The sequence below is a fragment of the Arachis hypogaea genome, chromosome 18 (genome assembly GCF_003086295.3).
Source record: "Arachis hypogaea cultivar Tifrunner chromosome 18, arahy.Tifrunner.gnm2.J5K5, whole genome shotgun sequence".
NCBI classification, from domain to species: Eukaryota; Viridiplantae; Streptophyta; class Magnoliopsida; order Fabales; family Fabaceae; genus Arachis; species Arachis hypogaea.
Window position 1 is genome coordinate 123,229,492 of NC_092053.1, and position 13,517 is coordinate 123,243,008.

Sequence of the window (13,517 nt, forward strand, 5' to 3'; positions counted from 1 at the left end):
GTATCTTAATATTTTAGTTTCATGGCAAATTAGGTTTCAAAAGTTAATTCATTAAGAACAACGTTATAATTACCTGAACTTCTTGAGTCATCCTATTAAGCACATAGTCGTCTCTTGGCCGTAAGGAAGCCTGGCTCGGTGCATTGGGACATCGCGTCCTTCGATGTCCAAGTCGGCCACATGTGCTACACTTTCATCGCTTCTTCCCAACTGACGGAGCGGCCTGGGAACATCGTCCGGTGCCCTTTGTTCTAACACGGACTGGGTCCTTTATCCCTTGACGGACTAACCCGCTTGTCACCATAGGTTCGGTGGGTCTCAACCCGTACTTAATTTCCAACACAACTGCATCACTTAGAAGCTTCTTAGAGTATTGCTTGAAGTCCTCATCACTCATGCATGCAACCCGTCCTAACCTCTTGCATATCTGAGAAAAGGCACCCAACCTGCTTCTATAAGTTGCTGCGTGGTCCGTTGTTTCTTCACCTGATCCAATCGTTAACTTTGCTATTTTAGCCCACCTGCGCAACACAAGGCTATCGGGCAGTGCACATAAATCCAACCTAACACATACAGCAAGGATATGCACACATGGTAGCCCGAAGGACTCCATCCGCATGCATGTGCACCTGAAATTATTTGTGACAGGTTCCCACACAACAATCCACCTCATATCCGGTCACCGGTACTTTTCAATCCTATAAATGTGGCACTGATCTGTAACCTTGCTTTCAAATATCCTAACCCGAACACATCGTCTGAGGGACTCGCGAAATCTCCAAAACATCTCTCGTGTGAATTTACTCCATCCGGATTTTTCCAGCTCCATAAACTCTGTTTGCAACACGGGAGTACCATAGCATGACCTAAATTCGAGCTCATCCTCATTATCACGAAGAAAATCTACACATCTTTGAAAGTTAGTGACAAACTCCAATACTCCATACCTACTCTCAACAAACCTCCCAAGCTTAGCATGTAACGACTCACAACGAGACGTGGTTCTTATACCGGCAAAGAACCTCCCTCGTATGTAGGCGGTCGCCCAAGAATTCTTTTTCCTATACAAGTCTTTCACCCACTCTACATCAACAACGCCACACTCGTCGACCATTGACTGCCAGTGCATTTCGAATTCTTCGGTCTCCATGTCTGCCAACATACAATGTTTTAGCAATTGCGTGAAACGCGGATCACATATATTCTGTGTTGCATTTCTCAAAAGATGCCATGCGCAGAGCCTGTGATGAGCTTGGGGAAAAACAGATTGTATGGCTATTCTCATGGCAGGATCACCGTCTGTGATCACTGAAATTGGCGATTTTCCTTGCATGCAATCGAGAAATTGTTGTAAAACCCAAATATATGACTCTTGAGACTCACATGAAACCATTGCCGTGGCAAACACACAAGTTTGGTTGTGATGATTAACTCCTGAGAACACCACCACCGGTAGGTTGTACTTATTACGTCCATAAGTTGCATCAAAAGCAAGCACATCCCCAAAAACAGCATAATCATCCTGACTACGACCATCACTCCAAAAAAGATCGTGTAAGTGCTCTTCCGATCCCACCTTATACCGCTAAAACATTCTACCATATACACGAGCAACCCCCTCCAAAAACCTAATAGCAGCATTCACATCTCCACCTTGCAATTCTCTTTGCCTCCTAACCTCGTTATACATATCTTGTTTCGTGAAAGGAACCTTATTAAAACCTCCAAGCTGTGCTGCAAATGATTCGTATATCTTTGGAATACTAATCCCAATTCCCCTCATACTAGTCAGCTGAGCAATCTCAACCTCCGATATCTTCCTATGTGATCTTAGATAATTTACAAACTTTCCAGATACCATCTCGTGGTTATGTTCATCAATGAACCGCGACACGTACCAATTCCCGGTTCCATCTTTTTTCTTAATCCTCATCTCAGCGAGACACCCACAACGAGTGACTACCTTATGCTCCCTTTTCCTATCCATTTTTTCCAACCATTTCTTCTCTCGAAAACCCTGCCTGTTACATACAAATGTATATCTAACAATATGCCCTATGCTATTCCTTATTTTCTTCCCTTGCCTTGATGCAAAACCTTTCAGTCGACTATAGTTGTTGTAGAAACCACTTGCTTCTTCGGGAGTGTTGAATTCCATTTGAAGAACATCATCTACAGTAACACCTTCCAGATTTATCAACTGGTCTGGGGATCCACTAGCTGTCCCCTCCACCTGCACAAGAGCTTCATCTGCCTCAACTCCCATATCATACATTCCATCCTACATTATAACACAAAACAGATTAGTAAAATTAACTCAACCATTTTACTATCAAATGGATAATGTATAAACACTACCCATGTAAATATTTTCAGTAATCACGTTTCTTTGATCTCACCCTAGCTAGGCAAAATAAAAGACTTTTATAATTTAAAAAATAAAAAAAATGATAAATATTCCATTATGCTTTCATTGAATGTCTTTAATTTATCCTAAATAATAATTTTTTAGGGTGATCATATTTAATTTCTTGCAAGTGAAGTTTGAAGTATTAAACTATTAATGTTGTTTTATTTGATGAAGTGAAATGCAAAATAACGCACAAATTAAGTCTCAAAGTAAAGAATTTGAGTTGATCAAATATAGGTAAATTTGACCTTTTTTTTTAAGTTATTTTCCGTTCGAGTCTAAAAAATAAAAAAAAAAAAATTATGAATCTTAAATGGTACATTTAAAAAAATAAGTTGCTTTTGTCAAATAAGAATATAAGTTGCCGAATCCTATACTATTCATTATTGAATCTCATGCACTATATTTGAGATAATAAAAAAATTTCTTAGATTTTGAATGTTGATAAAAAACTTATTCTCTACTGCTCTTATTTAAGATCTAGAATCCATTTTATAACAAACATTAGTGAGTCGATCTAGTGTATAACAAAAAATGAATGCAAATAAGATTTTTTCTTTAAAAAATTTGCCAATCATTTCAAATAATAAATCAATACTTCAAATTTTGAGTCTACAGTAACATTCTTAACTTTTGAAAAAATTACTCCAATAAATCATTACCGACGTATAGGCAGCATTTGTTTTTAGTATATATGTTCATCAAAATATAAACACAGGAGTACATATATAATATTTGTTTATTTACACAAAAAATGATTAAACACCCATTCATTTTATGTATCTCTTGTAGAAAATAGTTTTTTCGATATTAAATTTTTTTTATAAAATATATTTGTTCTTAGTTCTCTAATTAAAAATTACGTATTTTACAATAATTTATATACATGAATACATAATTATATCAACAAGAGATAGCTAAATAAAAAAATAATTTAAGGTTATATGTGTATTTTTTAAAAAAAAATTTAGCCATCCCAAAAAATCTTATACAGTGACTTTATCTAAACTTTTTATCTCCAATAATTTTATTTTATTTATTAATATTTATCCAAACATGTAACATGTTCTTGAGCCTGTGACATTGATTTCGAAAAGATACTTTGTTATTTGAACTAAACTAAAATGTCAAAGAACAAGACATAAAAAGCAATGAAAATTATAAGCATATAATATCTAGTAAAATTTGGTCTGTATATTACTGTCAAAATTTAACTTCTGATAAATTGCCTAAACTAATTAACTAACCAAGCTGATAAAAATGTGATCGTAACACAAAAAACTGTAACAGCGAATCAAATTTTTTTATGCAATAATAGTTCAATACATCCACATAAATCAGTTCAGTACATCCACATAAATAGTTTTGTAGTAAATCACATATGCACAGCAACATACGGGAATGGTATCACAGTGTTAAAAGCCACACATACCTGCATGTCAACATCACCAACATCGCCTTCTTCCGTCAATAAAATTTTTCTTGAACCACTCCATAACCATGCGTCCTGGACGACACTGCTGCTGGCTTCCATTTTTTCCAGTTACAACCGACTGAAGTTCACAACAAACAAACTTGAGAAAACAATAACTACAGTGATGATTTTGAGAACTTCATCTTCTCATACAAACACACAATGTGTTTCATCCCAAATCATAAATGGTCGCCGCTTAGGTATTATTACTAGAACCTTATTTTTTTTGTAACAAGACCTTTTTCTTTTTGGCTTGGGCTAAGCCCAAAATCTTATCTAAACCCATAACTCAACCCATTCAAACCCCAATCTGATCTTCTCTCCCAACGCATCGAATTCTACCACCAAGAGTCAAGCTCCCATGGCCTACAACATGAACATGTTTAATTCCACTTACCGGTTCATCCTCAACTTTGGAATCAAGCGTGATCTGATTCATGAAATCTGCATCAGGTCTCTCTGTTAGTTTCACCTTGGCAAGAAGCTTGTTCGTCTTTGCTCCATTTGTTCCAGTGTCCCGATTTTTGGTATTGATTGAAACACCGCCTACCCCGCTTTTTCTGCAACTGCTGCTACCTTGTAACAATACCCTTCAATACATTGAAAGAACAAAGGCTTACACCATGGGCTTTCCCCAGCTAAGAAATCTACATGTGTTCCACCGAAAAAAAAGAGTTGGGTTTGGGTAAAAGAAAAATCAATAATGACCCAATGCCATTCAGACCATCGGCTTAGAGCCGTTTATAGCCAACTACAACTATGCATATTGGCTTCCTTATTATCCTTTTTGTAATTTGCCTTCTTAGCTCAGGGATAAGTTTGAAATTACACTATATACAACACGACAAATAAATTACCTGCAACCCTTTTGTCTCTGGTATAGCTTTGTTCCACTATAATACATTGGAACATGTGAAAACCTTCCGTAACTATTTACCAGTCACGAAATATGTATATGATGATGATATGTAATGATGAAAACTTCCAGTTCTGGCACATCTGCTGGCGAAAGAAAACTGATGCCGTTCATTCATGAGGAGTTAGACCGACGTCAGTTACTGTACAGCCTTCTCATGCCAGTCATGAACCAGTACGTTTCTTTCTCTCTCTTCTCTTTCACAGTGCTTGCATTAACTCAACGCAACCGACGTGTATATGTATCAGCTACAGTACTAACTCCTAATTAATTAAAATAAAAAATTAATTAATTAATTTGGTTCTTACGCTTTGCACATACACAGGTACGTCCCTGATTTGGACAAAGGAAAAGCGCTTCACTTCCTGTTCGTGAAGGCAGAAACGAAGACCCCCGGAGGGCTGGTGGCGCGGCCGGTGCTAACAAGCTACTACAAAAGCGAGCACTTCAAGAACCATCCGTTTGACCCATACAACTTGTACACAAGCCCGAATGAGGCGATCCTCTGCCCCGATTCGTTCCAGAGTATGTACACACAGATGCTATGCGGCCTCATCATGCGCCACCAAGTCCTCCGCGTCGGTGCCGTCTTCGCCTCCGGCCTTCTCAGGGCCATCCACTTCCTCCAGCTTAACTGGCAACATTTGAGCCATGACATCTCAACCGGAACCCTAAGCCCCAAAATCACCGACCCTTCCATAAGGGAATGCATGGCCAAACTCCTCAAACCTGACCCGGAGCTGGCGGAATTCATAACGATGGAGTGCTCCAGTGAGGACTGGGAACGGATAATCACAAGAATCTGGCCAAATACTAAGTACCTGGACGTGATCGTCACCGGTGCCATGGCGCAATACATTCCCACGCTGGACTACTACAGTGGTGGATTACCTAAAGCTTGCACCATGTACGGTTCCTCCGAGTGCTACTTTGGTCTTAATCTCAGGCCAATTTCGGATCCTTCTGACGTTTCTTACACCATTATGCCAAACATGGGTTACTTCGAGTTCATTCCACACGATGACTCGTCTCCTCTCACTCTCTCCCGTGACTCGCCGCCGCCGCTCGTTGACCTCGCCGACGTCGAAGTCGGGAAGTACTACGAGCTCGTTATCACAACCTACTGCGGCCTCAACCGTTACTGTGTGGGTGACATTCTTCAAGTCACAAGGTTCCACAACACCGCGCCAGAATTCCGCTTTGTAAGAAGAAAGAACGTTCTTTTGAGCATCGATTCTGACAAAACCGATGAATCGGAGCTTCAGAGAGGCATAGAGAACGCATCTGTGTTGTTAAAGGAGTTCAACACGACGGTGGTTGAGTACACGAGTTATGCAGACACAAAATCGATCCCAGGGCATTACGTGATTTACTGGGAGCTTATTATAAAGAACGCTTCTCGTCCTCCAACTAATGAAGTTCTAAACCAGTGCTGCTTGGCAATGGAGGAGTCTTTAAACTCGGTTTATAGACAGGGAAGAGTTGCAGATAATTCAATTGGACCTTTGGAAATAAGAGTGGTGAAGAATGGAACATTTGAGGAGCTCATGGACTATGCTATCTCCAGGGGTGCGTCCATTAATCAGTACAAGGTTCCAAGGTGCGTAAGCTTCACACCAATAATGAAACTGCTCGACTCTAGGGTGGTCTTTGTTCATTTCAGCCCAGCTGCACCTCACTGGACACCGGAACGTCGTCGTTGAAGGATCCTTCCCGCCATGCAGTAGTCATGCACTAGAACTAGATCTCAATAAAAATGTTTTCTTTTTCTTTTTTTTAATTTATTATTATTATTATCTCATGGAAGTATCTGTGTATTAACTTCTTAATGTGATGTTCAAAAGTGCTTGCTTTTAGCTTTTCTCTTTTTTGGCCGTCGTGGCTTAACTCTGTTAAAACATAACTGTGTGCTTTAACCTTTAAACTTCTTTTTTTTATTTTCTTATTTTTCTATTTGAGTCTAGTCATTATCTTGTTTAATTTAATTTTTTTGTCCCTAAAAAAATATGATAATTTAGTTTAGGGCTTATTGAGTGTCAATCACAGTAACTTTTTGGCTGCCACAAAAAAAGGAAAGACTTTTCAATAATAAATTACTATATCATTTTCAGATAATAACCAATTTACTTTTTTATCTTTTCCACACACGTCAACAAAACAAAACCTTATTCTGATGGAAGTTACACAAACAACCTCCACTCACTTTCCTATTTTCATACACAGACACTTTTAGTAACATTGCTTGAATTGAAACAACATTATTGCATTAATCTTATATTTGAATTTGTTAGAAAAATAACTTTAAATACTAATGATATTTTCACTTTTTCAAGTATATTAGAGTATATTGTAAATTAGAGTATATTGAATGGTAAAAATTTTTAAATTACTAAATGAAATTAATTTTATTGGACCAAATTTTTAACCCATTGTTTATGTTGTTGTCTACCTAGCAAAGCTGGTTATTATATTTGGTTTTAATCCTAAAAAATATAATAATTTATTTTCAAGATTTAAACTAAAGAGGGACTCATTGGTCGGGTCTGGAAGGTGTCACCCGAGTAAACTCATTGGTCCAACTTCCTAGATTTTCTGAGGAAAAGCAAAAGCAAGACTCATAGAATATTTATTAGTGTCAATCACGGTAATTTCTTGGCTGCTACAAAAAAGAGAAAGACTTATATCAATACTATAATGTGTTCATTTTTCTTCAATAAGGCAAAATGTTATGTTTAATAGCAATAGTATAGTATATTGGAACTATTTAATGCAAAATATGATTTCATTTCATCATTATATAGCATAACAATATCTCGGAATTATCTTATTATAAAAGTTAATTACTTCTAAAAATTAATTTCTTTTATTATCTTAATGATCATATAAAATTACCCTAGCACTCCTACGGATTAAAATTAATTGAGTTTTATTAACTATTTTTCTAAAAATATTGGTTACAAATTTAAAATTATTTCAAATGCTAGAAAGATTGAATTTGTCACTATTGAGTATTGATGATCTAGAATTTTCATTTTCTTAACCCAGAGATTTTATTTTAAAAATCTTAACTAATTTATTGTAGATTGGTTTAAAATTTAAATTAATTTTATTATACGTTTTTGTAGATTTTCGAATTTTAATTGAAACTCACTTTTACTAGCTATTTGGCCTGATTGTGTTTGGTATTGATCAAAGACCTTTACAAAATAATCTTATGCTTAAGGTTTCTTTAGTATTATTTTTGTCCTTTCTTTAGCATTATAGTATTGATTTAAGTCTTTCCCTTTTTTGTAGCAGCCAAAAAGTTACCGTAATTGTCTATTTTAGATAAATATTAAATTATTTTTTAATTATGTTTTAAATTAAACTTTTTTCTTCTTTCTCCTCCTCTAATGCTTGATTTTTTTCCCTTGTTTTTCGTTTTTTTTTTTTGTTACATAACTGTTTTTGGGGGGGGGGGAGATTTCTTCTTTGTCAACTCTTTTCTTTTCTTTCTTATATTTTTTCTCTCATTTCTTTCTTCTCAACATGTTCTTCTTCTTTCTTTATTTTTTTTCTAACTATCTTAATTATCTCATTTTCTCCCTAAAATTATAAAAAAAGTAAAGGTTAACTTTAAAATTAAATTTATAAATTATTTACATGTATTACAAATTAAAAATTATCTAGTATGAATAATTTTGAATTATTTTTAGTTTATTGTATAAATATCATTTCAATTAAATAATTAAACCTAACTGCAAATTGATTTGAGCTAATTTAATATAGATTAATCTTTTCTAAAGTAAAAAAATAAAGTAAAATAATAAATATCTGATTACCTTTAAATCAAAATAATAAAATTCAGATTATAAAAATTATAAACTCGATAGTTATTTAAAACTCAATTCTTCTCATGTTATCAATTTTTTTTAAAAAAAATCTTTTTCCATCACATATATATCTTCTAAATCTAAAAGTTAAATTTTAATAAAGATTTTTAGAAGGTAAGCTAATTTTGACAAATAATTAATTAGCGTTAAGATGTAATGATTTATATATTTCTATTTATTAATTTAAATTAAAAAATAATTTTATGATATAATATTAAAATTTCTATAATTTAAAGATCTAAAATTTAATCTTTATTGATTTAAAAAAAAAATTCAGCATAAAGCATTAGAAAAATAATTATTTATAACCATTTATATATGTTCCATCGAATTAGTGTATCAAATTTTGTATTCTCTATTCGGTTTTGTACACATAATTTATGTATACAGATGACGAAATATTATATACCTGAACAATTATATTCTGCATTCCTTATTACATCTTCATATTAAAACAAATTAGTAAATTACATACTAATTAACGAGGCGTTTAATTAGGAAAATAATTTTGTCACAATAACAGTACAATAAAAATGAACCGTCAATCAATAATAATAACAATAAATGGTATATATATATATATATATATATATATATATATATATATATATATATATATATATATATATATAATTATATTTCCATCCCAAGATTCTTGCAAGGAAATTAGAATTATTTTTAGTTAGTTTAATGGTAAATAATAAAACTTAATATGTCGAAAAATATTTTTTTATTAAATATACCTCAAATATTAATAAAAAATAACAAATTTTTGTGCATGGCACAAATACATGCACTAAGTAAAGTATACATAAACATGGCAAATGAGAAAGGGGACGTTAGCATGTCAAACCACAAGACCTCCATAGTTGCAAAACGTGCGCTACTAGTCAACTATATTGTTTATCTCTAATTAGTACTATCATTAGCAGAGGATTTAACAAAAGACTAGGGCTGCATCTAATTAAGTCATCAATAAATTGTGAAAGAGTAGAAAATGGATATAAATATTTTTTTTGCTAATCGTGTTTTAGTTTTTACAAAATTATTATGTATACACTAAAAATTAATTATACATGTGTGTTGTTTATGTTAGAAGGAAAAGAGATTAGAGAAAATGATGATGTGTTTGCTATATATCTAATTATCTACTATATATACACCATCAATATATAATTTACAATCTCTTTATAGGTGTTAAATAAATAAAAATATATCAAAAAGATAATTGTCTAATAAATTCAAAATTTAAATACAAATACAAATATCAATTTAACTAATATTTGAATATTATTCAAATAAATTTATATATTTTTAATGTACATTTTATATTAATATGTATAATTTCAAATGGTCGGTTCAGTGAACGATTTTAAGCTTGTGTATTTATACAGCTATAGTTTTTAATATATTTATTTTTTAAAAGAAATTGATAGAGAAAACTTCAAAACTCAATAGGTATACGTAGTTGTTTCTCTTATAAAATGATTTAAATAAGTGTTGCCTAGCTTCACTAATAAAATCCACAATGACATGATATGATAAGAGTGGTAGTATATCATAATTTAAGGTGCTTTTGTTTTGGGATATTTTTTAAAATTAAAAATTAGTTTTTATATATTTGTTTAAATTTTTTACACTGTTTTTATCTCTGCTAATTGAAAAGATCTTTTTTTTTTTTAGGTAGTGATATATATCTAAAATTTTTTTATGAACTAAATTCAATTAATTAAGTTAAATAATTTAAAATAATATTAGTTATAATATTGATTAGTCTTTGTTAATAAAAAGACTTTGATGTATAGTATTTTTTTTTATCTTTACTATCTTTGCTTTAATTTAAAAAAAAAAAAGTCGTTGAGATTTACAATTAAAAATGATAATTTTAAAATTAAAAATAAATATATCTACTCGATCACCTCAAAACATGTTCCTAACCACATAATTATATAAGAAGTAATAACAGCTGTAACATTATATTAAGCATATAACTTAAAAAACTATGCCCACCAGATATAAGAATGTTGATCAGTTTTTATTACAAAAAATGTTACATATGAATAGGAAGAATATCAAAATATAAATGTACTAGGAAGTGAAGGAATAAGAAATTACAACGGGAATATTGATTAGATTAATTTTGTTCTCTTTCCTTTCTTTTTTTTTCTTCTTATCTTTTATTTTTTTTAAATTTTTTTTTATATTTTCTATTGAATTAAAAGAGTTGATTTTCCCTAATTAAGTGGGTAAATTAATAAAACACTATCAGAACATTAGTAATTAGAGCCAATCAAATGAATGAAAGACAAAATTGAAGTAAAAACACATATGTATTATGTTATCGTCTTTTTATATAATTCTACTAAAATGTGGACTTAGATTTTAATAAAAAATATTATTTATAAATTAAAATTAATCATTAAAATTAATTATTATGTATATATATAATTAAATTTATTTTTAATATATATTTTATATTCTAATATTTATTCTATTTTAATAGTTACTGTTAGTATATATATACCTAACTATTATGGCTGAATTTAATTTAAGATAATTTACATAAATAAATTATTAGAAAATTAAATTTATATAAATATAATTTTTTGAAACAGTTTACATTTATGTCCTGAATGAATTCTATGCAAACTGTGGCACCCTACTACGATTTAAGAATTATAAGTAATTCGTTATAGGTTATCGTGAATTACGTTTAAAACACACACAAACATAATTTGTTGTACCATATCGCAGATAATGACTAAAATACAAGCTATAAACTGCTGCATTTTGTCGCGGTTTATGAAGAAATGGTGAAGTATAATCTGCTAGAGGCTGTTACAGTTTATGTGTTGCAGCATTATAAAACGGCGATAATCAGCAACAGATTCTTCATTCACTTGTGTGAACAAATTTTAGATTGAGAGGAGGTTGAGAGAGAATTTTAGAATACTATATTCTAGTGGGACTATGGCTGAAGAAAATCGCTTATACCAGTTGAAACGGCATTGCTCTCATTGCTGTAAGTATTAATGAAGAGGTTAGTTTTTTTTTTTAACGGTAAGGAGGAGTATTTGGGGGCCAGTAATGATTTGTAGTCATCAATTAGCTATCATCGATATTTTTAATGATGTGAGATTATATCTAATAGTGTAGGATTACTCATTTTTCTTTTGATGGTTAAGTGCTGGCCAAATTTTAATAAAACTGCTGGCCTCCTAAACTTTCTCTAACTATAAGAGTTGTCGTTGCATTAAGAGATTAGTTGTAACTGTTTAAATATATAAGTCTTTTTATATTTTGTCTTACCTAATATTTTTGCAATTTTTGTATATTTAAAAGATTGGATAAATAACACACATTTGTATATTTATTTGTTGATGAGGATATTTTTTATAAATAATCTATGAGTTAGACTTTTATGTTTTAGAATTTTTATATTTTTTTCTCACATAACATATATCCAGTTTTATTTAAAAGATTAGATAAATAACACACATTGTGTATCTGAAATCTGATTAGGACTTTTTCATAAATGATTTATGGTTTAGGCTTGCATGTTTTAGAATTTTTATATTTTTTATTTTCACGTAACATCTATATAATTTTTGTATGTTTAAAAGATTAAATAGAAAACACGCATTTATGTATTTAAAATCTGATTAGGATATTTTCATAAATTGCGTAGTTATTTTTTTCATATAATGCAGTCAACTAAGTGTATTTATAGTATTAAGAGGAAACAGAATATGCCTTTGCATGACCGGATCATACCTTATTTGGAAAGGGATGGTTTGTATCACTTGACTAAGATGAACACTCATTGGTTTTGAGTGGATGAGCTTATAGATTGGTGAGTGCATTCATTGAGAGGTGGCATCCTAAGACACACAGCTTCCACATGCCGTTCGGAGAGTGCACCATCATACTGCAGGACGTATCAGTTGGGGTTACCCATGATGGAGAGACTGTTAGTAGGTGCCTCACTGACTCCAAACAGTTTATTGAAGATGGCAGACCAGCGTGGGAGTGATTTCAGGAGTTATTCGGCGAGCTGCCGCTGCCGAATAAAGTCAAGCAGATGACAATCCACTTTACATAGTTTGATGAGAGGTTTAGGGTGCTCCCAGCCGATGCGAGTGAGGATACGGTGCGTATATATGCCCGTGCTTATATTATGATGCTACTATCTACTCATGGTGGACTGCACACCAAGCATCCAACGGGACAACTCGCCGTAGGACTCTTCCCAATCTCCATATATCTGTACTCTTGCCTTCTGCTTTGCCAGCTAAACCTTTCTGTAAGTAGTTCTGAAACTATAGGTTACTTCTGTAGCTTGCTGCAACATCTTTACCGTAACCACAACATCGGCTCTAATCAATGGAAAAATTTTCGCACAAATGACGTAATAATCAAGCTGTGGGTGATCACTTGAAATCAATGTAGCCAAGCAAGTGTGAAATCCATTGTACCTTCTAACCTCTTAGGTACCCTTTTATTGCCTAAGTGGGATGCGAATCAACCAAGTGCAACCTTTACCAAACTCCTTGCATTTCTCATGGTACTTAAAATGATCTGACTCTAATATCCTGTACTCAACTCCACGACGGATGGTATAACTCTTTACACAGCTTCTTCTTTATTCTGAAAAGATTGCCCAATCTGAAGTTTTATAAGAGCGGCTCTATCATGCAATCCCTGACCCCGAAAGATAGCATCTAAGTCCAACTGTTGCCCCATAGCTTCCAAGTTCAAGGTCAAGAAATGTGGAGGATGTTGCTGTGTGCCAGAACTTGATGGGCTATATTGTGTAGGTAGATTGCTCCTTGTATCCTCATCACT

The 13,517-nt window shown here is 32.6% G+C and overlaps 2 protein-coding genes across 2 annotated transcripts; one reads left to right on the forward strand and one right to left on the reverse strand.

Annotated features, from left to right (window-relative positions):
- Positions 1–193: 193 nt before the first annotated feature.
- On the reverse strand, positions 194–3,944 carry LOC112770421 (protein FAR1-RELATED SEQUENCE 5-like). Its single transcript, XM_025814780.1, has 4 exons — positions 3,843–3,944; positions 1,607–2,281; positions 684–1,522; positions 194–563 (listed from the first exon to the last, which is right to left on the reverse strand). Exons 1-4 carry the CDS (start codon positions 3,942–3,944, stop codon positions 194–196), a joined length of 1,986 nt encoding a protein of 661 aa, XP_025670565.1.
- Positions 3,945–4,858: 914 nt separating this feature from the next.
- Positions 4,859–6,724, forward strand: LOC112772972 (probable indole-3-acetic acid-amido synthetase GH3.1). Its single transcript, XM_025818003.2, has 2 exons — positions 4,859–4,974; positions 5,126–6,724. The coding sequence occupies exons 1-2, from the start codon at positions 4,859–4,861 to the stop codon at positions 6,501–6,503; spliced, it is 1,494 nt and encodes a 497-aa protein (XP_025673788.2). The 3' UTR covers positions 6,504–6,724.
- The last annotated feature ends 6,793 nt before the right edge of the window (positions 6,725–13,517 follow it).

Bases quoted from the DNA above. Each gene is read 5' to 3' on its own strand.
- LOC112772972 (XM_025818003.2), top strand. From the start codon at position 4,859: ATGAAAACTTCCAGTTCTGGCACATCTGCTGGCGAAAGAAAACTGATG. The intron at 4,975-5,125 runs GTACGTTTCTTT...GCACATACACAG, and splicing joins CTCATGCCAGTCATGAACCA to GTACGTCCCTGATTTGGACA.
- LOC112770421 (XM_025814780.1), bottom strand. From the start codon at position 3,944: ATGGAAGCCAGCAGCAGTGTCGTCCAGGACGCATGGTTATGGAGTGGT. The intron at 2,282-3,842 runs GTATGTGTGGCT...GTTATAATGTAG, and splicing joins TTGGTGATGTTGACATGCAG to GATGGAATGTATGATATGGG. The intron at 564-683 runs GTGACCGGATAT...TGTATGTGTTAG, and splicing joins TATAGGATTGAAAAGTACCG to GTTGGATTTATGTGCACTGC.